This window comes from Oncorhynchus nerka, linkage group LG20 (genome assembly GCF_034236695.1).
Source record: "Oncorhynchus nerka isolate Pitt River linkage group LG20, Oner_Uvic_2.0, whole genome shotgun sequence".
In the NCBI taxonomy this organism is placed as follows: domain Eukaryota; kingdom Metazoa; phylum Chordata; class Actinopteri; order Salmoniformes; family Salmonidae; genus Oncorhynchus; species Oncorhynchus nerka.
In genome coordinates, this window is record NC_088415.1 from 43,870,521 (window position 1) to 43,895,789 (window position 25,269).

The following is a 25,269-nucleotide window of genomic DNA, read 5'->3' on the forward strand; positions in this document are numbered from 1 at the left end:
AAGCCTTAGCTTGTGTCCCATGCCCAATTAAGATGTCCCACGGGACTATGCAAGGCAGGGGCGTCCCCCCTGAGCCAGCCATACAGCTGACCGCATACCTCATATGCCCTCCTCAAGTTGGAGGGATCTGAATTGGGTTCTCAGTTGGGGGTGGGGGGTCATGAAGTTATAGCCCAGCAAGGGTCCTTCCGTTTGATCCAGATCCACTGGCTGCCTCTTTCAGCTGCTTGAGAAACTGCTCTGACGGTCTGCCGCAGAGCCTGTCCATGGATTCCAAGTTCTTTCAGCAACCTGATGATGGAAGAAGCCACGAATCCTCTGCATCCCACTTCAACTGGCCAGACCTTTGCATTCCAGCCACGCTGAGTTGCGTCTGCTGCCAACTCTGTGTAACGCAGTTTCTTACGCTCGTAGGCCTCTTCAACAGAGTTTTCCCACGGGACTGTGAGCTCTATGATGTACACAGCCTTTCGTGAAGGGGACCAGAGTACCATGTCTGGCCTAAGGTTGGTAGAAGCAATCTCTGGTGGAAAAATGAGTTGCTGGCCAATATCGACAAGCATCTTCCAGTCCCGGGCCATGGCTAGGTGTCCAGTTTCTGGCTTTGTAGGAGGATACTTGGGCCTTTTCTGTCCCTCCCGGATGAATGTTGTTGTTTTGACGGGATTGCTTGTTTTTGGAGGTAATGAATTGGTTGCACTCCTCTTGGTCTCAAGTGCTGCAGCCAGGCTCTTGAGGACCTGATTGTGCCTCCAGGTGTAGCGGCCTTGTGAGAGGCTGGTCTTGCAACCTGTCATTATATGCCTGAGAGTCGCTGGAGCTGGGCAGAGGGGGCAGGTCGAGTCCTCGCCATACCATTGCTGTAGATTTTTTGGTGATGGAAGCACCAAACTCACTAAAAGTGGCAGTAATAAAGCCTCTCTTGAAAAAGCCAGAAAATATTTTTTTAAATATCGGCCTATATCGAATCTCTCATTTCTTTCAAATTTTAGAGAAAGCTGTTGCTCAGCAACTCACTGCCTTCCTGAAAATAAATTATGTATACGAAATGCTTCCGCCTGGTTTTAGACCCCATCATAGCACTGAGACTGCACTTGTGAAGGTGGTAAATGACCTTTTAATGGTGTCAGACCGAGGCTCTGGTCTGTTCTCGTGCTCCTTGACCTTAGTGCTGCTTTTGATACTATCGATCACCACATTCTTTTGGAGGGATTGGAAACCCAAATTGGTCTACACGGACAAGTTCTGGCCTGGTTTAGATCTTATCGGTCGGAAAGATATCAGTTTTTTATTTTTTTTCTCCCCAATTTCGTGGTATCCAATTGGTAGTAGTTGCAGTCTTGTCTCATCGCTGCAACTCCCGTACGGACTCGGGAGAGGCGAAGGTCGAGAGCCATGCGTCCTCCAAAACACAACCCAACCAAGCCGCATTGCTTCTTGACACAATGCCCATCCAACCCAGAAGCCAGCCGCACTAATGTGTCAGAGAAAACACCATACACCTGGGCGCTGGGCCAATTGTGCGCCGCCCCATTGGCCTCCCGGCTGCGACCGGGAAGCACAGCTAGCATTGCAATGCAGTGCCTTAGACCACTGCGCCACCCGGCAGGCCCTGGAAAGATATCAGTTTGTCTCTGTGGATGGTTTGTCCTCTGACAAATCAACTGTACATTTTGGTGTTCCTCAAGGTTCCGTTTTAGGACCACTATTGTTTTCACTATATATTTTACCTCTTGGTGATGTCATTCAGAAAAATTATAATTTTCACTGCTATGCGGATGACACACAGCTGTACATTTCGATGAAGCCCCAAAATTGCCCTCGCTGGAAGCCTGTGTTTCAGACGTAAGGAAGTGGATGGCTGCAAAAGTTCTACTTTTAAACTCGGACAAAACAAATATGCTTGTTCTAGGTCCCAAGAAACAAAGACATCTTCTGTTGAATCTGACAATTAATCTTGATGGTTGTACAGTTCTCTCAAATAAAACTGTGAAGGACCTCAGCATTACTCTGGACCCTGATCTCTCTTCTGAGGAACATATCAAGACTCTTTCAAGGACAGCTTTTTTCCATCTATGTAACATTTCAAAAATCAGAAACTTTCTGTTAAAAATTGATGCAGAAAAATTCATCCATGCTTTTGTCACTTCTAGGTTAGACTACTTCTAGGTTAGACTACTAACGTCAGTTAGTGCTAAACATGGCTGCTAGAATTTTGACTAGAACCCCAAAAATGTATCATATTACTCCAGTGCTAGCTTTTTATGGCTGCAGGGGCAGTATTGAGTAGCTTGGATGAAAAGGTGCCCATTGTAAACGGCCAGCTCCTCAGTCTCAGTTGCTAATATATGCATATTATTATTAGCATTGGATAGAAAACACTCTGAAGTTTCAAAACTGTTTTAATTATGTCTGTGAGCATAACAGAACTCATATTGCAGGCAAAAACCTGAGAAATTCCACTTCCTGTTTGTATTTTTTCTGGGGGTGGCAGATTTTCAACCAAGCTCTCATTGAAATTACAGAGAGATATGGATGGGTTTTCACTTCCTACGCCTTGCACTAGATGTCAACAGTCAATATAACTTTGTCTGATGACTCTAATGTGAAGGGGAGTCGAATGAGACAGGAAGTAGTCACCAGTGCCACGAGTTGACCATTCTTTCACCATGCGCGTTCACAGGGGAAGGACCTGCGTTCCACCGGTCATCTGAAGTCATTCTAATTCTACGGTTGGAATGTTATTCAAGATATATGTAAACAACATTCTAAAGATTGATTCAGTACATCGTTTGACATGTTTCTACTGACTGTTACGAAACTTATGGACATTTCGTCACGTTATAGTGGACTCGCTTTGTGACTTTGGAATTGTTTACCAAACGCGCTAATAGTAGCTAATTGGACATAAATAAAGGACATTTTCGAACAAATCAAGCATTTATTGTGGACCTGGGATTCCTAGGACAGCATTCTGATGAAGTTCATCAAAGGTAAGGAAACATTCATCATGTATTTTCTGGTTTCTGTTACTCCAACATGGTGGCTAATTTGGCTACTGTTCTGAGCTCCGTCTAAGATTATTGCATGGGTAGCTTTTTCCGTAAACTTTTTTTGAAATCTGACACATCGGTTGCATTAAGGAGAGGTATATCTATAATTCCATGTGTAAAACTTGTATTATCATCTACATTTATGATGAGTATTTCTGTTGAAATGATGTGGCTATGCAAAATCACTTGATGTTTTTGGAACTAGTGAATCTAATACGCCAATGTAAACTCCGATTTTTTGCTATAAATATGAACTTTATCAAACAAAACATGCATGTATTGTGTAACATGAAGTCCTATGAGTGTCATCTGATGAAGATAATTCAAGTTTAGTGATTCATTTTATCTCTATTTCTGCTTTTTGTGAATGCTATATTTAGCTGGAAAATGGCTGTGCTTATTGTGGTTTGGTGGAGACCTAACATAATCGTTTGTAGTGCTTTCGCTGAAAAGCCTATTTGAAATCGGACACTTTGGTGGGATTAACAACAAGATTAACTTTAAAATTATATATGTTTTAGGAATTGTAATTATGAGATTTCTGTGGTTTGAATTTGGTGCCCTCTATTTTCACTAGTAGTTGTCATATCGATCCCGTTACCGGGATTGCAGCCATAACAAGCTAGCCTCTACACTGGCTTCCTGTTAAGGCAAGGGCTGATTTCAAGGTTTTACCTCTAACATACAAAGCATTACATGGGCTTGCTAACTACCTATCTTTCAGATTTGGTCCTGCAGTGCATACCTACACATACGCTACGGTCACAAGAAGCAGGCCTAACTGTCCCTAGAATTTCTAAGCAAACAGCTGGAGGCAGGACTTTCTCCTATAGAGCTAAATTTTTATGGAATGGTCTGCCTACCTACAGTATGTGAGAGACGCAGACTCGTTCTCAAGACCTAAGTCTTTATTGAAGACTCATCTCCTATGATTGAGTGTAGTCTGGCCCAGGAGTGTGAAGGTGAACGGAAAGGCACTGGGGCAACAAACCACCCTTGCTGTCTCTGCCTGGTCGGTTCCCCTCTCTCCACTGGGATTCTCTGCCTCTAACCCTATTACAGGGGCTGAGACACTGGCTTACTGGTGTTCTTCCATGCCGTCCATAGGAGGGGTGTGTCACTTGAGTGTGTTGAGTCACTGACATGATCTTCCTGTCTGGGTTGGCACCCCCCCTTGGGTTGTGCCGTGGCGGAGATCTTTGTGGGCTATACTCGGCCTTGTCTCAGGATGGTAAGTTGGTGGTTGAAGATATCCCTCTTGTGGTGTAGGGGCTGTGCTTGGGCAAAGTCGGTGGGGTTATATCCTGCCTGTTTGGCCCTGTCCGGGGGTATCGTCGGATGGGGCCACAGTGTCTCCCGACCGCTCCTGTCTCAGCCTCCAGTATTTATGCTGCAGTAGTTTATGTGTCGGGGGGCTAGGGTCAGTCTGTTATATCTGGAGTATTTCTCCTGTCTTATCCGGTGTCCTGTGTGAATTTAAGTATGCTCTCTCTTTCTTTCTCTCTCCCTGAGGACCTGAGCCCTAGGACCATGCCTCAGGACTACCTGGCTTGATGACCCCTTGCTGTCCCCAGTCCACCTGGCCGTGCTGCTGCTCCAGTTTCAACTGTTCTGCCTGCGGCTATGGAACCCTGACCTGTTCACCGGACGTGCTACCAGTCCCAGACCTGTTTTCAACTCTCTAGAGAGAGCAGGAGCGGTAGAGATACTCTGAATGATCGGCTATGAAAAGCCAACTGACATTTACTCCTGAGGTGCTGACCTGTTGCACCCTCAACATCCACTGTGATTATTATTATTTGACCCTGCTGGTCATCTATGAACATTTGAACATCTTGGCCATGTTCTGTTATAATCTCTGCATTTGTGGTTCCCACACTGAAGCATGGAGGTGTGATAGTGCTTTGCTGGTGATACTGTCAGATTTATTTAGAATTCATGGCACTTAACCAGCATGCCTACCACACCATTTTGCAGCGATATGCCATCCCATCTGGTTTTTGCTTAGTGGGACAATCATTTGTTTTTCCAACAGGACAATGACCCAAAACACACCTCCAGGCTGTGTAAGGCCTATTTGACCAATAAAGAGAGTGATGGAGTGCTGCATCAGATGACCTGGCCTCCACAATCACCTGACCCCAACCCAAATGAGATGGTTTGGGATGAGTTGGACCGCAGAGTGAAGGAAAAGCAGCTAACAAGTGCTCAGCATAAGTGAGAACTATTTCAAGACTGTCGGAAAAGCATTCCTCATGAAGCTAATTGAGAGAATGCGTGGTATGGTTTTCATACGTGCGTGGTTTTCACTTATCCCTGATGTTGACTATTGGCTCTATCATTATTTTCCTCAGTAAATATCTGATGCTGTTACAGGTGGCAACACTGGCATGCATGTGTAACGGATGTGAAACAGCTAGCTTAGTTAGCGGTGGTGCGCGCTAAATAGCGTTTCAATCGGTGACGTCACTTGCTCTGAGACCTTGAAGTAGTAGTTCCCCTTGCTCTGTAAGGGCCGCGGCTTTTGTGGAGCGATGGGTAGCGATGCTTCGTGGGTGACTGTTGTTGATGTGTGCAGAGGGTCCCTGGTTCGCGCCCGGGTATGGGTTATACTGTTACACATGTATGTATCTATGGTGATCACAAGATAAGATACAGCACAGGTTGCACATTATTAGTTGGACAAAAATCTTTAGTACAGAGATTGATTGCTGAATTCTGCATTGACCTATGAAGTGACCATGTAAAACAAACATACAGAATGAGATCTATTGTGTGAAATTGTCTGAATCAAATGATTCAGAAACGGTTGATATCCATTAGGTCCTTTTGTTTAATTAAATCCGCAGCACTGTAAGTGTTCATAGTAGTTCCACTTGGACATGCATGGAAAAGTAAATATATTCATATAGTACAGATGTACAGTACAATAAAGGACAATTTCAGAAATGATTAGTTCAATTCTGTGCGAATTAACAATTCAAATAACTAATAGCAACTTTCACAATGTCTTCTCCATACATAAAATTGTTAATTTTTCTTATACAATTATGTTACTTGTTCACAACAACGGTTAATATTTTGAAATATTTATAATAAAAAAAACATTGATTTCCATGAAACCAATGCAACAATAACTTAGTTGGTTTGTGAGTTATGGGCAGTCCAGACAGAGCAGAGTTCCAGCCATCGAATTAGAATCATGATTTTAACTCTCTGGTTCCGGCACAGTCCGGCTGATACAAACAGTTGGGTTACATTAAAAGTCTTTTAGATAGGAAAAATAAAGAAATCGATGTTCTGATACAAATTCATTTCTATATCTCATCATTACAACACAAAAATATATAATAGAAGCGTTTATTATGCAAGCGTATTTGTATATAGTCCTGATGACAAACAATAGCACGCAATAAAGAAAATACCAAAGACAAAAATGAGAAGAAACAAAGTGCCAATGACAAGATCAACTAACATGAAAGATAAATAAAGTGTTTTTGTTTGTTTTTTACCATTTCACATGAACAATCGTCTTTTAATAAGGGACAGCTAGCCAACTATAGCGTCAGGCTCAGAGTACTACACAATGCCATACAGGGTCACCATTGGGATTGTCATTGTTGGGTAGCATCCCAAATCACACCCTATCCCCCCCAATATAGTGCAGTACTTTGACCAGAGCCCTGGTTACTATTGGGATTGTAGGCATAGAACAAAGAAGTTCAGTCATTTGTGAGATGTGTCAAGTAGTTACTGAGTAGCAATCCTTATTGGACTAAGTACTTCCAATCGCGAATGTAAGTTGAGCACGCTTTAAAGTTTAGAACCAGGTTAAATCTGTATCCGAGAAACAAGCCCATTATGTATAATATACATTATAAAGACAAAAGAAATAGCCAACTTTTGATGTCACTGAAAGTATTCAAATTAAACCAAAGTATATACAAACACAAACAAAAGAAAACACATAATGAATGATAAACCTGCATATTTAAGTGCCTTTAGACATGTCCATATGTTTTTTGACTGATACTCTAGTTACTTCTGCAGTAATACACCATGCAAATTGTTACATACATTTTCAGATGGATCGTGGGGGAAGTTACATACAAATGCAAAACAACAAGATTATCCCTTGTTTAGGAGTTGTTTTTCTAAGACAAAATGTCTAAAACTTTGTTCATAAAGGGGATCCCTGAAGAATTGAAACTGTTCCCAGACTGCCACAGGAGTTCTGAAAGAATTTCCCTCAAGGTCCATGTCCAATTCCCGTCCTTGTGAGAAGGTGAAGTTCCTCTTACTCCACTAGATGGCAGCATTATTATCACCTAACAGTGAAGTGTGGTGACTGCAGTGGTGAAGTGTGGTGCCATTTTACTCCTGATTTTTTTTGAAGGCATCTTCTATACAATCAGCATATAAAATAAATGAATCTATTTTTACTCCTTGTGAATGGCTTTTAACTTCTGAGACAATTATTATTATTTTTCTTCCTAAGGCAGAAGCATTATGTTTTATCATGCAACCCAATCATCTTTGAGGGGTATTTTGGAGGCACGAAAGTGATTCTTTAAGGCAAAATTGTTTTCGAGCACATTGTGTGTGTGTGTGTGTGTGTGTGTGTGTTGAGCAGAGATGGAGCTGTCACTGAGTGAGTGCTGATCCACAGTATAACAGTTCGGTTACATGTTTGTTCATGTGTTAGTGCCGTTTGTAGACACACAAACGTTACAGAGGAACACGGCTTTGTTTTGGATAGTCATTCATAAGAGCAGCAACGGTCTTGTTCATTAGGGAGCCCAACAAAAAAAAACATTCCAGAACGTTTTGTAATGGCAAACAAAAAGAAGCATTTCTTATTGGACAGATCCAGGTAGTTCCTCATCGTTTCAGTCCATTTTTGTTCCGTTTGGTGTCTAATGAACACGACCTAGAGAGACTAAAGCGCAGCACATTCCACTCCAGAAAGCAGCAAGGATGAACTACTACAGTACCACAAAAAGACAAGAGAAAGGCCAGATAGACAGCCAGACAACCATTAGAAGAAAAGCTTTCTGCTAGCTAAGATGTCATAAAAGATGGTAAACGTTTAGAAACTAATACATACAAACATTGCATGGGAAAGAGGAAATGGTTACAGAGGAGAGGGGAAGTAGTCCGGAAAAAATGTCTGTGTATAATAAGTGTATAAGTCATTTAGAAATGACGGTGTACAGTGAATCTATTACTTTTAGCTTTCAGTTTGTGTCGCACGGCTTCAGTGACAACCAAAGACACAATTTGGTTCGCTATGGACCAAGCTGCAAATAAATGTGCCGTTAACGTAAAGAAAGCTGCACAGGAACACAACTAAAATGCTAATTTAAAAAAATATGTCACATGCTACCAAACCGGATCTTAGTGTATCATATATTGAAACAACAAATTGCTATTTTCAGCTGTACATAAAAACACACACGGTTTATTAAAACGTATCATAAAAGGCTATAAATGAGGTCCACTTTTGTGAACGACTGACACAGATGCTCAAAATGAAACCACTTAAACTATTAGGGATTCAGGAAAACAGACCAAATTTAAAATATTGGATCCCGACCATCTTGACAATGAAAGTATAAAAAAAACAATGCATCTTTGGATTCGGAGCGTCAATCATCTTTGTGTGTGTGAATAAAACATGTCAACATGTGCAGGAGAGCAAGGCCACAATCCCTTCTTACAATAATATGGACCCCTGCAGTGCTCAGTGTTTTGGTATCTCACGTGATCAACAACAAATGTGAATCAATGCAATGTTTACGTTGAGTGTATATGTATGTCTAGTATGTGCACGTGTGTTGTGTGAGTTTGACCGTGTGTTACCTGTATTTGTTAATTAAAGTCTGAGTGATGAGTTTATCACAACGACCATTACCACCCTCAGGAAGATGCTATGCAGTCCTACAGTTCAGTGAAGTTCATAAGTGCTTGAGGGTGAGGCGAGAGGGTTGTAGGGTGATTATTTTGAGGGGGGGGGGTCGAGGGGTGTGGAGTCCAGCCCCTGTATGTTGTCTATGGCATAGTGAACAGAACATGAAGCTCTTTCTCTCTTATTGTCCCAGTCCATTCCCAGAAGGCTGTTGTTGCTGAGCTCCAGCAAGGCTCCAGGCATGAGACAAAATGGCTGACACAAAATGGCAACCACAGCAGGAGGAAAGAGGAGGAGGAGTTTGTTTCATTTTAGTAGGAAGATATTATTTCTTCGGGTGTCCCTCCTCCCATTGTCTTACTTCCGGTCGCGTCACTCCTACGCAATGCTCGGAGGCAGAATTGTCACGCTATCTGATGTAAGACAACGTTTCCTTCCTACTCTTCTGGTCACCTGAGAAGAGAGGAGTTATTTTTTATATATTTTTTATATGTATATATATATATATTTTTAAACTATCTCCTCCACTCTCCTCCTGCCCGTGTGGGGTGGTGTCGCCGTAGAGTCCCGGGCCGTGATGTGTGATACGCTCATCATCTGGCAGAGTGGTGCGACTGTGTAGCCATGATGACGTGGGAGGAGGGACCATCCCTCTCATCTCTCCCTCCATCCCTTTCTCCTCTCCTCTGCTGGTGTTGACCCATCCCAGCCAGCACGGACATGGCCATGGCCTCGGCAGCCGCCCGGGCGCCCATGCCGTTGGGGCCCGAGGAGGGAGAGGGGCTGGGCAGGGAGCTGTGTTGGATGACAGGGGCTGGGGAGCCGGTGGGCTCCGACATGTCTCTCATAGGACTGTCCTCTCCTGTAAGACGAAGACACAAGAACAGTGTGTGTTACAGGGATGGGCTTACCAGAGTGACTCTTCATCAGAGATGGGCAGCTTTGGTGGAGGCCACAAAAAAAAAAACGAACTCATCTGCGTACCCACATCCATACCCACAGCCGGCCCTAGCCTTTTGGGGGCCCTAAGCAAAATAATTTTTGGTTTGCTGCAATTCTACACATTTTGCCATTCGGCAGAGAGAAAACCTAGCAATTTTCTAACACATTTTATGCAATTGTAATGTGCCGTTTTAAAGCTAATTTCTTGCAATACTATAGATTTTGCCACAGGGTGGATTGAAATGTTTGCCGTTTTTAATGTGATATCAGAGTGACTATCAAAATCAATAGGGGCCCCACGGTCGGTAATGCGACCTTGATTACTAAAAGTTTAGATAGATTGGTAAGTCTAGTGGCCAGCTAACACATTTTAGCTGCTATGGGCTACTTGAGTGACTGACAAAATAAGAGAAAAACTGCTGATGCACAACCAAATTTTGAAACTCCACCTTATGTATTCTACTATTCTAGAGTAAATTGAGACCCCCCTGAAAAAGAGAGAATTGATCCGCGGGCCACCAGTTGCCCGTCCCTGCTCTACAGGGTAGAAGGAATCGAGCTACCAGAAACCACAATCAGCTATTTCAACCACTATCCCCTATAAATTAAGAGATTTAGTATTTAAAAAAAAAAAAAAATTCACCTTTATTTAACCAGGTAGGCTAGTTGAGAACAAGCTCTCATTTACAACTGCGACCTGGCCAAGATAAAGCATAGCAGTGTGAACAGACAACACAGAGTTACACATGGAGTAAACTATTAACAAGTCAATAACACAGTAGAAAAAAAAAAAGAGAAAAAAAGAGAGTCTATATAAATTGTGTGCAAAAGGCATGAGGAGGTAGGCGAATAATTACAATTTTGCAGATTAACACTGGAGTGATAAATAATCAGATGGTCATGTACAGGTAGAGATACTGGTGTGCAAAAGAGCAGAAAAGTAAATAAATATAAACAGTATGGGGATGAGGTAGGTCAATTGGGTGGGCTATTTACCGATAGACTATGTACAGCTGCAGCGCTCGGTTAGCTGCTCAGATAGCAGATGTTTAAAGTTGGTGAGGGAGATAAAAGTCTCCAACTTCAGCGATTTTTGCAATTCGTTCCAGTCACAGGCAGCAGAGAACTGGAACGAAAGGCAGCCAAATAAGGTGTTGGCTTTGGGGATGATCAGTGAGATACACCTGCTGGAGCGCGTGCTACGGGTGGGTGTTGCCATCATGACCAGTGAACTGAGATAAGGCGGAGCTATACCTAGCATGGACTTGTATATGACCTGGAGCCAGTGGGTCTGGCGACGAATATGTAGCGAGGGCCAGCCGACTAGAGCATGCAGGTCGCAGTGGTGGGTGGTATAAGGTGCTTTAGTAACAAAACGGATGGCACTGTGATAAACTGCATCCAGTTTGCTGAGTAGGGTATTGGAAGCTATTTTGTAGATGACATCGCCGAAGTCGAGGATCGGTAGGATAGTCCGTTTTACGAGGGTAAGTTTGGCGGCGTGAGTGAAGGAGGCTTTATTGCGGAATAGAAAGCCGACTCTAGATTTGATTTTAGATTGGAGATGTTTGATATGAGTCTGGAAGGAGAGTTTACAGTCTTTTTATTTTTTAAATTTTACCTTTATTTAACCAGGCAAGTCAGTTAAGAACACATTCTTATTTTCAATGACGGCCTGGGAACAGTGGGTTAACTGCCTGTTCAGGGGCAGAACGACAGATTTGTACCTTGTCAGCTCGGGGGTTTGAACTCGCAACCTTCCGGTTACTAGTCCAACGCTCTAACCACTAGGCTACGCTGCCAGACACCTAGGTACTTATAGATGTCCACATATTCTAGGTCAGAACCATCCAGGGTGGTGATGCTAGTCGGGCGTGCGGGTGCAGGCAGCGAACAGTTGAAAAGCATGTATTTGGTTTTACTGGCATTTAAGAGCAGTTGTGGAGGCCACGGAAGGAGTGTTGTATGGCGTTGAAGCTCGTTTGGAGGTTAGATAGCAGTGTCCAAGGAAGGGCCGGAAGTATACAGAATGGTGTCGTCTGCGTAGAGGTGGATCAGGGAATCGCCCGCAGCAAGAGCAACATCATTGATATATATAGAGAAAAGAGTCAGCCCGAGAATTGAACCCTGTGGCACCCCCATAGAGACTGCCAGAGGACCGGACAACAAGCCCTCCGATTTGACACACTGAACTCTGTTTGCAAAGTAGTTGGTGAACCAGGCAAGGCAGTCATTAGAAAAGCCGTGGCTACTGAGTCTGCCGATAAGAATATGGTGATTGACAGAGTCGAAAGCCTTGGCCAGGTCGATGAAGACGGCTGCACAGTACTGTCTTTTATCGATGGCGGTTATGATATCGTTTAGTACCTTGAGCGTGGCTGAGGTGCACCCGTGTCCGGCTCAGAAACCAGACTGCACAGCGGAGAAGGTACGGTGGGATTCGAGATGGTCAGTGACCTGTTTGTTGACTTGGCTTTCGAAGACCTTAGATACGCAGGGCAGGATGGATATAGGTCTGTAACAGTTTGGGTCCAGGGTGTCTCCCCCTTTGAAGAGGGGGATGACTGCGGCAGCTTTCCAATCCTTGGGGATCTCAGACGATATGAAAGAGGTTGAACAGGCTGGTAATAGGGGTTAGGACAATGGCGGCGGATAGTTTCAGAAATAGAGAACTATTTGATGCTATTGCAGTCCGCCACAGGATGTTTTTGTGCTGGTCGAGGGCAGTCAGGTCTGGAGTGAACCAAGGGCTATATCTGTTCTTAGTTCTGCATTTTTTGAACGGAGCATGCTTATCTAAGATGGTGAGGAAGTTACTTTTAAAGAATGACCAGGCATTCTCAACTGACGGGATGAGGTCAATATCCTTCCAGGATACCCGGGCCAGGTCGATTAGAAAGGCCTGCTCGCAGAAGTGTTTTAGGGAGTGCTTGACAGCGATGAGGGGTGGTCGTTTGACTGTGGATCCGTAGCAGATACAGGTAATGAGGCAGTGATCGCTGAGATCCTGGTTAAAAAGACAGCGGAGGTGTATTTGGAGGGCCAGTTGGTCAGGATGACGTCAGTGCATTAAGACTCCTTCCCTTTTCCCACATTTTCTTGTTACAGCCTCTAAAATGGATCAAATACATTTGTTTCCTCATTAATCTACACACAATACCCCATAATGATAAAGCGAAAACAGGATTTTAGATGATTTTTTTATCTACTTAAGTATTCACGACCCTTTGCCATGACACTCGAAATTGAGCTCAGGTGTATCCTGCTTCCATTGATCATCCTTGAGATGTTTCTACAACTTGATTGGAGTCCACCTGTGGTAAAATCAATTGATTTTACATGATTTGGAAAGGCACACACCTGTTTATATAAGGTCCAACAGATTTCAGCAAAGACCAGGGATTGTCTGTAGAACTCCAAGACAGGATTGTGTCGAGGCACAGATCTGGGGAAGGGTACTAAAAAATTGCTGCAGCATTGAAGGTCCCCAAGAACACAGTGGCCTCCGTCATTCTTAAATGGAAGACGTTTGGAACCACCAGGACTCTTCCTAGAGCTGGCCACAGGCCAAACTAAGCAATCGGGGGAGAAGGGCCTTGGTCAGGGAGGTGACCAAGAACCCAAAATGTACTCTGACAGAGCTACAGAGTTCTTCTGCAGAGATGGGAGAACATTCCAGAAGGACAGCCATCTCTGCAGCACTCCACCAAACAGGTTTTTATGGTAGAGTGGTCAGACGGAAGCCACTCCTCTGTAAAAGACACATGACAGCCCGCTTGGATTTGCCAAAAGGCACCTAAAGGACTTTCAGACCATGAGAAACAAGATTCTCTGGTCTGATGAAACCAAGATTTAACTCTTTGGCCTGAATACCAAGCGTCACATCTGGAGGAAATCTGGCACCATCCCTACGATGAAGCATGGTGGTGGCAGCATCATGCTGTGGGGATGCTTTTCAGTGGCAGGGACTGGGAGACTAGTCAGGATCAAGGGAAAGATGAACGGAGCAAAGTATAGAGAGATCCTTGATGAAAACCTGCTCCAGAGTGCTCAGGACCTCAGCCTGGGGTGAAGGTTCACCTTCCAACAGGACAACGACCCTAAGCACACAGCCAAAACAATGCAAGAGGGGCTTCAGGACAAGTCTCTGAATGTCCTTGAGTGGCCCAGCCAGAGTCCAGGCTTGAACCAGATCGAACATCTTCAGAGAGACCTGAAACTAGCTGTGCAACGACGCTCCCCATCCAACAGAACAGTTATAGACAAGAACAACATAAGATAATATTACAAAAGTACATATTAGAGTTTCCCATGTGTTTTCTAGCTGCTGCTAGCTAGCAGGCTCACCCATGTAGGCAATCTTCTTCTGTAGAGTGGTGACAGGGCAGTCCTTGTGAGCCAGCAGTAGCTGTTTGAGATGAGCCACCTCATTCCTCAGGAGAGACACTTCATTCTGAAGAAACACAGTAACACAATGAGTCAATACTCTGTCTCTACCCAGTACAGCCAGAAGAGGACCGAATATCTTCTATTTTCAAACTGGTTGAACTGTTTCAACGAGTAAGTGGTTCGGAGAAAAGGAGAGATGAGACCGAAGTACAGTGCGGCTTTGAAAATCATCACACACACCGCCAGCGAGACGTTCATGGAGACGAGCTCCTCTGCCTTCTTCTCCAGGGAGTTGACCCAGACTTTGCGTTTCTGTCGGCAACGCGAGGCGGCCGCCCGGTTCCTCTCCAGGAAACGCTGTCGACGGTCGTCCGGGTCGTCCTCCGCCGCACGCCGCCGCCGACCACCAGTAGGCTGGGCCGGAGACACCTGGAGGGAAGGGGGGAGAGGGCGTGGTGGAAATGGAGAGAGAGTGAGGTGGGAGAGAGAGTGAGGTGGGAGAGAGTGTGAGGGTTTGAGTCAGATTGTCAACACCTAAAACAAGACTGATACAAAATTGTCTTTCAGTGCCTAAATAATAATGCCCCTGCCCTTCTACTGATGTCAACGAACGACAGGTCATGAAGATCCAAGTCAAGAGGATTTTGATAATATTCTACTGCCACCAGGGTTGGGGTCAATTCAGGAAGTACACTGAAATTTCTATTTACTTTCAGAATTGACTGGAATTGAAATGGATTGAGCCCAACCCTGATTACCAGAAAGTAAAACCTCCATGTGTATTCTTTACAATGAACATGCATGTGCGTGAGTGAGTGAGTGCTTGAGGGAGTAAGAGTGTGTCCATGTCTCCACGTCGTCTTACCTGTGGCTGTGCTGGGGAGGGTGCGTCGGGGTGCTGCACCAGTAACTGGCTCTGTTCCATCCTCTGGGGGTGCATGGGGCTGCCGGCCATACCTCCCATACCATGACCTCCTGAACTCTGCTGGGCCAGCGCTGCCTTCAGCCTCTACAGGAGACAGGACAACCAGGACCATTTTAACATTAAAAACACACATGGACAAAATACACACACAAAAACAAACACAAACACGTGTTCCTTTATGTTGTCACAACTGCTTCTGGACTATTGCCATCTCAGTCACGTGACAAACAAACCGAGATAGAAGGAGGGATTGAAGGGTAAAGGGCAACGAAGGGAGATAGATACATAGATACAGTTTAAGTCGGAAGTTTACATACACTTAGGTTGGAGTCATTAAAACTCGCTTTTCAACCACTTTGGCAAGTCGGTTAGGACATCTACTTTGTGCATGACACAAGTCATTTTTCAAACAATTGTTTACAGACAGATTATTTCACTTATAATTCACTGTATCCCAATTCCAGTGGGTCAGAAGTTGACATACACTAAGTTGAATGTGCCTTTAAACAGCTTGGAAAATTCCAGACAATGATGTCATGGCTTTAGAAGCTTCTGATAGGCTAATTGACATAATTTGAGTCAATTGGAGATGTACCTGTGGATGTATTTCAAGGCCTAACTTCAAACTCAGTGCCTCTTTGCTTGACATCATGGGGAAATCAAAAGAAATCAGCCAAGACCTCAAACAATTGTAGACTTCTACAAGTCTGGCTCATCCTTGGAAGCAATTTCCAAACACCTGAAGGTACCACGATCATCTGTACAAACAATAGTACGCAAGTATAAACACCATGGGACCACGCAGCCGTCATACTGCTCAGGAAGGAGACGCATTCTGTCTCCTAGAGATGAGCGTACTTTGGTGCGAAAACAACAAATCAATCCCAGAACAACAGCAAAGGACCTTGTGAAGATGCTGGAGGAAACCGGTACAAAAGTGTCTGTATCCACAGTAAAACGAGTCCTATATCGACATAACCTGAAAGGCCGCTCAGCAAGGAAGAAGCCACTGCTCCAAAACCACCATGAAAAAGCCAGACTACGGTTTGCAACTGCACATGGGGACAAAGTTTGTACTTTTTGAGGAAATGTCTTCTGGTCAGATGAAACAAAAATAGAACTGTTTGGCCAAAATGACCATTGTTATGTTTGGAGGAAAAAGGGGGAAGGCTTGCAAGCTGAAGAACACCATCCCAAACGTGAAGCACGGGGGTGGCAGCGTCATGTTGTGGGGGTGCTTTGCTGCAGGAGGGACTGGTGCACTTTACAAAATAGATGGCATATTGAAGCAACATCTCAAGACATCAGTCAATAAGTAAAAGCTTGGTCGCAAATGGGTCTTCCAAATGGACAATGACCCCAAGCACTCTTCCAAAGTTGTGGCAAAATGGCTTAAGGACAAAAGTCAAGTTATTGGAGTGGCCATCACAAATCCCTGACCTCAATCCTATAGAAAATCTGTGGGCAGAACTGAAAAAGCATGTGCGAGCAAGGAGGCCTACAAACCTGACTCAGTTACACCAGCTCTGTCAGGAGGAATGGGCCAAAATTCACCCAACTTATTGTGGGAAGCTTGTGGAAGGCTACCCAAAACAATTGACCCAAGTTAAACTATTTAAAAGGCAATGCTACCAAATACTCATTAAGTGTATGTAAACTTCTGACCCACTGGGAATGTGATGAAAGAAATAAAGCTGAAATAAATCAATCCTTCTCTCTACTATTATTCTGGCATTTGACATTCTTAAAATAAAGTGGTGATCCTAACTGACCTAAGACAGTGAATTTTTACTAGGATTAAAAGTCAGTAATTGTGAAAAACTGAGTTCAAATGTATTTGGCTAAGGTGTATGTAAACTTATGACTTCAACTGTACATACATAGAGAAAGGAGAAATGGGGGAGATCGAGGGGGAAAGAACCAGAGAGAGAGAGAGAAGGTGGGTGAGAAAGAGCAAGAGAGGACCAGAAATAGAGATAGATCTCACAATATTGGTTTCAGAGTGTGTGGTACACCCGAAGGGGTAGACCAAGGGGAACAGAGAGCCTATAGATCTATAGGATAATTTGCATAACTGAGTGTAATTAAATTGGCATGTGTGTATTTTCATTAGTTTGTCATGCGTCTTAATTATCACACGGGCACCACACGCGCATTAAAAAGCCTAGTTTGAGCGGAATATCACCCGTCAGACACAGAGAGCTGCAGTGCCCGGTTGGATAAAACATTGAAATAAATATTCCCCTCATCTTTTCCATTACAGTTTCCTTAACTTGAAGTCAGTCGCAAACAACTTTTTAAGGAGAATTTCCCCTTTAAATTAAGTGAAAATGTTCAAATTGAGGGCCCGGTTGCATAAAACATCTTAAGTGTTTCCCTTAAGGGTTTACTTACCTTAAGGAATACTTTTCCCTTACCTAAGGGAATTGTTTAAGGGCGTTGCATAGAGCCTCACAAATATTTCCTTAGGCAAGGGCAAACAACAAAGCTTAATCCCCATCAGGATACATTTTTATTTTGGGGTGTAGTTACCCTTTTGTTCAAGTGTGCACCTAGCAAGAGGATGTTGTTTAGCGGTGTTTTTGTAGGGCACTTTGCAACTCCCTTATTTGTTTTTGGTTTGCAAAACAAATATCTGCTGGATTGATGAAAATAATCAAGACATGATTCTGTCAGGTAAGCATAGGCTAATTTTTAGTTAGCATTTCATTGAGAAGGCTTTTGAGAAACATTTCCATCTACACACAGACATTCCCATTGCCTCTTCAGAAAGTTGCAGGAAATACGAATCACTGATGCATTCCGTTCATGTCTTATGATAAACTTGGGCAAATTAATAATTGTTCAATACATTTAGTTGATTCCCTACTAAAAGGTAAATAGATTTTAGAATATTGTTGAAATCCGTTTTAATACCTGGATTACGTGAGGGACCTAATTATGATATTTGGACCAGAATGAGGCTACCTACACTACCTATTGTTCCTGTAGTGATGATTATTCACCATCTTCATCTTTTCATAAATTATCTGCAGATAAATCGGCAAAAAGTAGCCTATGCAAATTAGGGAGTCAAATGAACGGCTCTCTCATCGATGCGATAGGCTGACGAGACGAGTCACTCACTTTACCGTCACTGTCTGGCAAGCCCCAAAATCCTAGGAAAGGAAGCCTAGGAAATATGAATGATACCAGAAAACAATAATTAGGATTTTGACTCATCGTTACCACTTACATTACATGGGAGGTGCAAATTCACGAGCATCATGCTCTTTCCCTCCTCCGTGCAAAGAAATTTGACTGCAACCAACCATAGCGCACACAAATTATACCGGGGAGGCGGGACAGACAGCAGACTGCAGGTGCCTATCCTATCAATAGATCACTAGAAGATGCATATCGTTCATTCTAGCGAGAGAGGGCTTGACGGACAAGCAAAATGAAAGTAGCCTACTTCATTTGAAGTGGAAAATTTGTCTGTAGCCGCAGCCGGCGCTAATGGAAAACCCTGCTTGCTATTGTTTCAATAGTTTTAAAAAATGTCTGTTGTTTGTATGAACGCATAGTATTTTCTGTTGGTCACATCATTTTTACTGTTTGGAACAAATGTAAGCGTTTGTTAAGCGGTTAATGAGGGTCAGTTAGATGGCAGAAAAATTGACAGGAATGTGCATCCCTAATAGAGAAAGATAGAAAGACACAGAGAGAGAAAGAGAGAGAGAGAGACACACAGAGAGACAGATGCATCTGTTCCTAACCATTTTGGCCTCCGAGTGTGTGGTGTACCCCGAGGGGGAGTTGGAGCCGCTGCTGCCACCTCCCAGAGGAGGACCAGGGATGCCGGGAATGTTGGGCACCATGTGCATGGGCCGGGCCAGCTAGAGAAAGGATGCGCACACACACACACACATTTTAACAACCAAGGTTGGGGTTCATACAGTGTTTCAAAGTACTTCATGTATTCTCTATGTGAATTAATACTCATTATAGACAACTAGTGCAAGCGTACAATTTAATTATTATATGATCAAACTACACTCTGACTGATATGTTATTACTCTGTTACTAATGTAATAATAATTAGAATAAATGCCAGTCATCTGTGCAAACATTTTACATACGGGCATTCCGAGAATCGAACGCACTATACTGGCGTTGCAAGCGTCATGCTGAGCTATGGGGGACCAGCTTCCAGGTAATGGTCAGCTTCCACTTGAATCAGAATTGGCAACAACCAATTCAACAAACCAGAGAAGGGCAGAGCGATGAAGGCAGGTTACTTACAGATATGACAGAGGCTATCTGCATGGGTCCAGGGAGGAGCCCGTTGGGAAGGTGCATCATCATGGGGTAGTGGCCTGTGGGAGAGCTAGAAGAGAGAGGTAGAGGGTTACTGATGGGAAGGAAAAAAACATTATTTGGAAATCTTCATCTTGCCCTCTGATAGGCTAGGTGGAATTTACACCATATAGGATACACTTATCCAATCCTTTCAGTTCTACAGAAATGGCCTAGGGGGGTAGGGATTGTAAAAAAAAAAAAAAAAAAAGGGTTGAAGTGAGATTCGGCATTTAACAGCCATCTTTAACTGGATCTCCAGGCCCCACGGAGGACTAGCTTGGTTCCAGAACTGCTTATGCCATCTTCAGATCTGGAACCAAGTTTGTGGCGAGAAGACCAGTCACTCACCCCAATACGGTGCGGTTGGATGGTGGGGTGGGTGTGATGACAGAGGTGGGTGAAGGCATGGTGGGCTGCAGGGCGTCGAAGCCCAGGTGGAGGGGCAGAGAGCCTGGTCTGGGCCGCACCGGGAGGGCGCCTGGCCTCATGATTGTGGGGGTGGGGGCCGAACTCAGCGCTGGCCTCGGGGGAGTGTCCTGAGGAGAAGACAGGAGAGATGCTCAGTTCAACACCGGGTGAGCATGAGGTCAATAATGACTTTTTCCAATGCATTCTTGTTCCTTGATAGCACATAGACATAGTAAAGGAGGAGTCCTCTATCCTGTCAGTCATCCATTCGATCCCCATTACCAAACCACAGTGCCCATCCTGGTCTCTTACTACGTGTTCCTCTGGCCCTCACCTGTCCCTTACCTTTGGGTGTGACTGAAGGAACGTGACTGGCATGCCAACCCAGAACTCTAATCCTAACCAATTAGGTCATTCAACATGGGTTTGCTGGTCAGTCATGTCCCCTTAGTTTTGACCCCTACCTTTCCTCTTCTCACCATGGTGTCCCTGCTACTGTCTGACATGCTGGAAAAGGAATCTGGACTTCCTGGTGGGGAGGAGTCAACCTCAACAGGCGTCTCCTCCTTCACCTTCACGGCTTCTGCTGAAGGCGTCTGCAGGCTCATGTCCAGGGCCACCTCCCTGTTCGGGGCAGGGAGCTGGAGGAGAGAGGGGGAGAGAGGGAGACTGTGAGACACTACAAAGCACAGGAGAGATAACCCTTCAGAAGATCCAGGACTCCAATCCCATTCCACCCCATTGCTCATGTGACTGACAGGTTCCGATCCTAGTCTTCTGCGCGCAACACTACCATTAGTCCACTGACCTAAAGCCTAGAGCTTACGCAAGTCTTCAGGTCTCAGATGGAGTAACTCGTTAGGCAAACGTGGTCCATGGAACCACCTGGGTTCTACTCACAGGGTTCTTGGCCCGCTTGTCGTCATCCTCCTGGGCCTTCCTGAACTCCTCAGCGAAGGAGCTAGCCAGCTCGTTGAACAGCCCCACCTCCTCGCAGTTCTTCAGGAAGCGAGTGGGAGTAGGGGTCTGGTCTGGAACAGGAGGAAATGAGACACAGAGAAACATCTATTTTAGAAAATCTCTCACCTTTTTTTCCATACTTACCGTGCAAAAAAACAGCCAACGGATGGATGTTTTATTCTGAAACACTTTGGCGTGGAGATTTAAAGCTAGAATCCTTAGTTGCTACATACATTTTGACATATAAATTAGTTATATATACACCCATTGATTATTGAATAATATAACTTAGAAACGGCTCATGAGCTTATATCAACTACCATACCCCATCAGAACCCAAAATATAAACTTGAGGGCATTCCATTATCTGGCCCGGGTTACCCCAGTGGAAGGAGTTTGCACTGGAAAAGTAACTGCATTCGTTTTGGAATCGGGCTGCCTCCCGGGCATGAGGATTCTGTGTTTTCACATGCAAAAGTGATTGCTTTTGATCAAATAAAAACGATCTGCCTTCCCAATGAAAACAAGTTTGAACATATTTTATAGTCTCAAAAACCGACCCTAGGCAAGTGTCCAAGGTTTTGTATCAATTATGGACTCTTTTGGCATAGAGGAACGACATCTCTGCCTACATCCCTACTTTATCTGCTCGATTACAATATCCGCTTGAATAAAATAGTAGCTAGTAAGATGGAGATCACAGAGGTTCTTTTTTTATGAGTGTATTTCACAAGTGGCTAGTTTGCATCAACTACCACTACAAAAGGTTATGCCTGCAAACTTGGGTTTTGAATTGCGGAGATCTGGCATGTCTGCCTCGTGATTCGTTGGGAGAGTCCCCAGAATGTGTTTTTTCCCCTTTATCGACGTAGGCAGTGGCGTAGTTCCTCTATTTCAAAAGAGTCCATCAGTGTTGCCTAGGGTCGGGTTTTCGAGACTATATATTATTTGAGGAAAATGTTGGATGTTTCTGGATGTTGCACCACGCTGCCTTGTTGACAGCCTGACAGTGCGGTGCAGGAGGACGCTCCTCCCTCACCACTTTTGACCTTTCACATCACGGACCATACACCGGTGCACCACGGCTCAGGATAACAGAACTCCCTCCTCGTTTTACTCCAATGTTTGTAAACAATAGCTAAAACTATCATTTCGATATCATGGAAGGTCATTTATTGCATCCCTAGCTCTATGAATTTGAGAAAGGCTACATTTCTCCAGGCCCTTCCCTCAGCCCCCCCCCCCCAAAAAAAAACAAAGGCAGGGTGACCCTTTGTTATTCTTCAACTAAGGATTGTAAGCTTTAAAGATAAACAAAGCAATCCAATATTCAACTAAAGGTCTTCAGGGAAATAAAACAGAACAGGTGGTGACAGAGATGCCATTTCTGACTAAAATGTTTCGGTGATCACAACAAGTGACAAGAGTACCAAAGTAAAGAGGTGACAGTAGAGTAATAAAGTTGAATAGACCAGACTCACTAGGAGAACCAGTACCTTGGATAATGACAGAGTCAGTCCTGGCAGGGGCAAACTTCAGACTCATCTCATGTTTGTGTTTGTGTACAGCCAGGTGGTCCTCGTTGGTAAACCTCTGAAGAAAGGGGGGGGGGGGGGGGAGTTTATGAAGAGGATTAAACGCACGCACACACATACACAACTAGAGGTCTCCTCGGATCCCGAAATGAGATCCAAACCGGATCCACAAAATTCCCACCCGACCCAGACAGGATCCAGTCATTTTCTTAGAAAATCCGATTCAGATCCGAGGTGGACCAGATGTGACACGAAACATGTCAGAGTTGAGAGAGAATCTAATCCACATTGGATCGGGTCTGCATTCAATCCAAATTGATTCAAAACATTTATTTTTAATTTAGCTTTTACATGCAGAGACCAGCAAATAATTCACTTTAGTCTGTAATCTGTAATATTCTGTATTCGTATACTGTTCAACATTAAAATCTAGTCTATTTAACTGTTTTGATAATAATTGATTTAGACTAAAAAAAGCTAGGCTATAGCCTGTTTGACCAGCAAGCTTCAAATTAAAAATAAACGTTAAATAGTCTATGGAAGGATGGAGTCTGCTGCATTCATTTGCAACAATTGGGATTTCAAGCGAACATGTAGGCCTACCATCCGGAGAGTTAATCAAAATTGAAGAGAGAAGTCCTGATACTTCTTATACCATGCCTTACACAATGAATCAAATCGGGAGCCTTTCAACATAAGGAGACAATATTTTCTACAATATCAGTCTACTGTACAAACACAACATGAGCAGATTAATAAACAACATTATTGACCAAGTTAAAGACGATCTGAAAGAATGTGTCGGTAACTCTGCATTAAATTATATAACTTATTTATTTTGAACGAAAGCCACGACAAGCCATTCAACATTACTTACGATTTGTTTTATTAAGATAGCCTACTAAATAGGCCAAGCCTAAACAAATAAATTAAATAAACTAGTAAATTGACTAAATAAAACTAAAATGCAATAGCGAAGGTCTGTAAAATATGGGCAACCTTTCTCCCCTCTTTATATACAATGTGCATAAATGAGGCCCATACAGATGATTTGGCTGTCGGTTTTTCCATCCCTGGCCTGCAGGCTACTCTCTTTCATTCAGTTTCTGCTTCACGTCAGCAAAGACCGACTCCATGTCTCAGAAACTCACTTCATATAACCTATGGGCTATCCCCGATTTCCGCTGCTTCGTCGTCCTCTCCTACAAGTAGACTATTTTACCATGCGTCACGTGCAGTGCACACTGGCTCGTTTTCATAATCTGAGGGTTAACTACAAAATGTTTTAATCTGACCTGGTCGGATCCCGGGTAAATCGGGTTGGGGTAGATCCGTGAAAAAACAAACAAAAGAGAGACAGACAGAAGGAGAGAGAGAGAGGTGATAATCTATTAGGCCTGATGCTCAGTCGGTTAGGTGCAAGAAAGCACCTCAATATCAGATCTCAAGTCACAGAATCATACACATTTGACTTGCTATCTTTTGGAACACATTCATACTGTATCACTTTGGGTTGCACCACAAAGAATATCTGTGATGTACAATACACTCTGGTTTTTGTACCGCAGCCCTTTCAAACTAGACAACATGTCTTGGAAGAGCCATGGCTGACTATCGCTATATGCCACAAAATGCTGCTGACACTGAAAACACATTGACTCAACAGTTTGCTCAGCAGGGAAGTGGAATGCTAGGCCTGCGTGTTGGCTTACTGTACATCATTTGTTCTTAACTGACTTGCCTAGTAAAATAAAAAAGGCAAAATTCAGTTTGCTGTTACAAAACTTTTTGATACATTTTACCCTGATGAATGCGACCGTGGAGGTGAATCAGGAGGGGATGCAGTAGGTGGAATTTGAATCATCATGGCTTTAGCATTTAGGCTGAGGCCCAAACGTTACCCTATTTCCTATTTAATGCACGACTTTGATCACGGCCCAAAGGCTCTGGCCGAAAGTGGTGCACTACATAGGGGATAGGGTGCTACTTGTGACGCAGACTTTAGTTTCTCCTCCGTCGTCTTCTGAAATGAAGGCTATTTCTGGCTGCGTGAGTGTCACAGTAACAAGTTCAGTTGTGAGAGAGGGGGGAGAGAGGGAGACAAAGAGAGAGAGCGCCAAGTGGAAACACTGTCAAGTGTCAGGAGCATATTTTTAGCCAGTACCAGCTAGCGGTAGCGTCACCAATACACTCATACGTCTCACAGACTGACAGTATCTTTCCTGTGACCAAGACAACTGGGTCGGGCTGGGGGAAACCATCTAAAATTAGCCTCTCTGACCTGTACGTACGTAGGAGATACTGGAAGTAAGGATTATCATATCTAACAATAAATAGCAAACAGGTCAAAATGGAGACCCTGTCGCTGTAAACTCAAATTGTACAGAAGGATTCTTGGAAAGGCCAGACTAACACCCGGACAAGGTTTCCCCGTATGAATATGCTATGTGCCATAGCAAGACAAGGTCTGGACATGACCTGAATAAAATCATACTTCTGTTCTGTTTGGACTAAATAACACACACAGACACAAAAAGGGCAGCCAAGTGTTTGAGTGTGAAGGTGTCAAAACACACCCAAGGAGCATCAACACACTATGCTATGATGATTCACAACGTGTTGACACACACACACACACACACAAAGACATTAGGGTTGGACGATGTCAATCTTCATCCTATCGTGATTATGTAGCCATAAAACCCCACATTGTGATATACGAGGGTATTGCCCCCTATTGGCCAACCCCATATTATTTTTACTCAGCTAAAATTACAGTTAGGCTATAGCGTGAAATCGAATGCTTCA

General features: G+C 43.8%; 1 protein-coding gene across 5 annotated transcripts in view; it reads right to left on the reverse strand.

Annotated features, from left to right (window-relative positions):
* Positions 1-5,868: 5,868 nt before the first annotated feature.
* Positions 5,869-25,269, reverse strand: part of atf7a (activating transcription factor 7a) — a 53,896-nt gene continuing 34,495 nt past the window's right edge. The window contains exons 3-13 of one of the 5 annotated variants that reach the window (XM_065005532.1): positions 22,408-22,519; positions 20,867-20,997; positions 20,431-20,607; positions 19,907-20,094; positions 19,502-19,586; positions 18,976-19,095; positions 15,158-15,301; positions 14,533-14,721; positions 14,251-14,356; positions 10,547-10,600; positions 9,769-9,823 (exon numbers count right to left, since the gene is read on the reverse strand). In XM_065005532.1, the coding sequence (XP_064861604.1) occupies positions 10,584-10,600; positions 14,251-14,356; positions 14,533-14,721; positions 15,158-15,301; positions 18,976-19,095; positions 19,502-19,586; positions 19,907-20,094; positions 20,431-20,607; positions 20,867-20,997; positions 22,408-22,519 (1,269 nt within the window). In that variant the 3' untranslated portion in view covers positions 9,769-9,823; positions 10,547-10,583. Of the gene's footprint in view, positions 9,824-10,546; positions 10,601-14,250; positions 14,357-14,532; positions 14,722-15,157; positions 15,302-18,975; positions 19,096-19,501; positions 19,587-19,906; positions 20,095-20,430; positions 20,608-20,866; positions 20,998-22,407; positions 22,520-25,269 lie in introns of all 5 variants that reach the window. The other 4 variants (XM_065005533.1, XM_029622826.2, XM_029622824.2 and 1 more) reach the window with 4 other exon arrangements.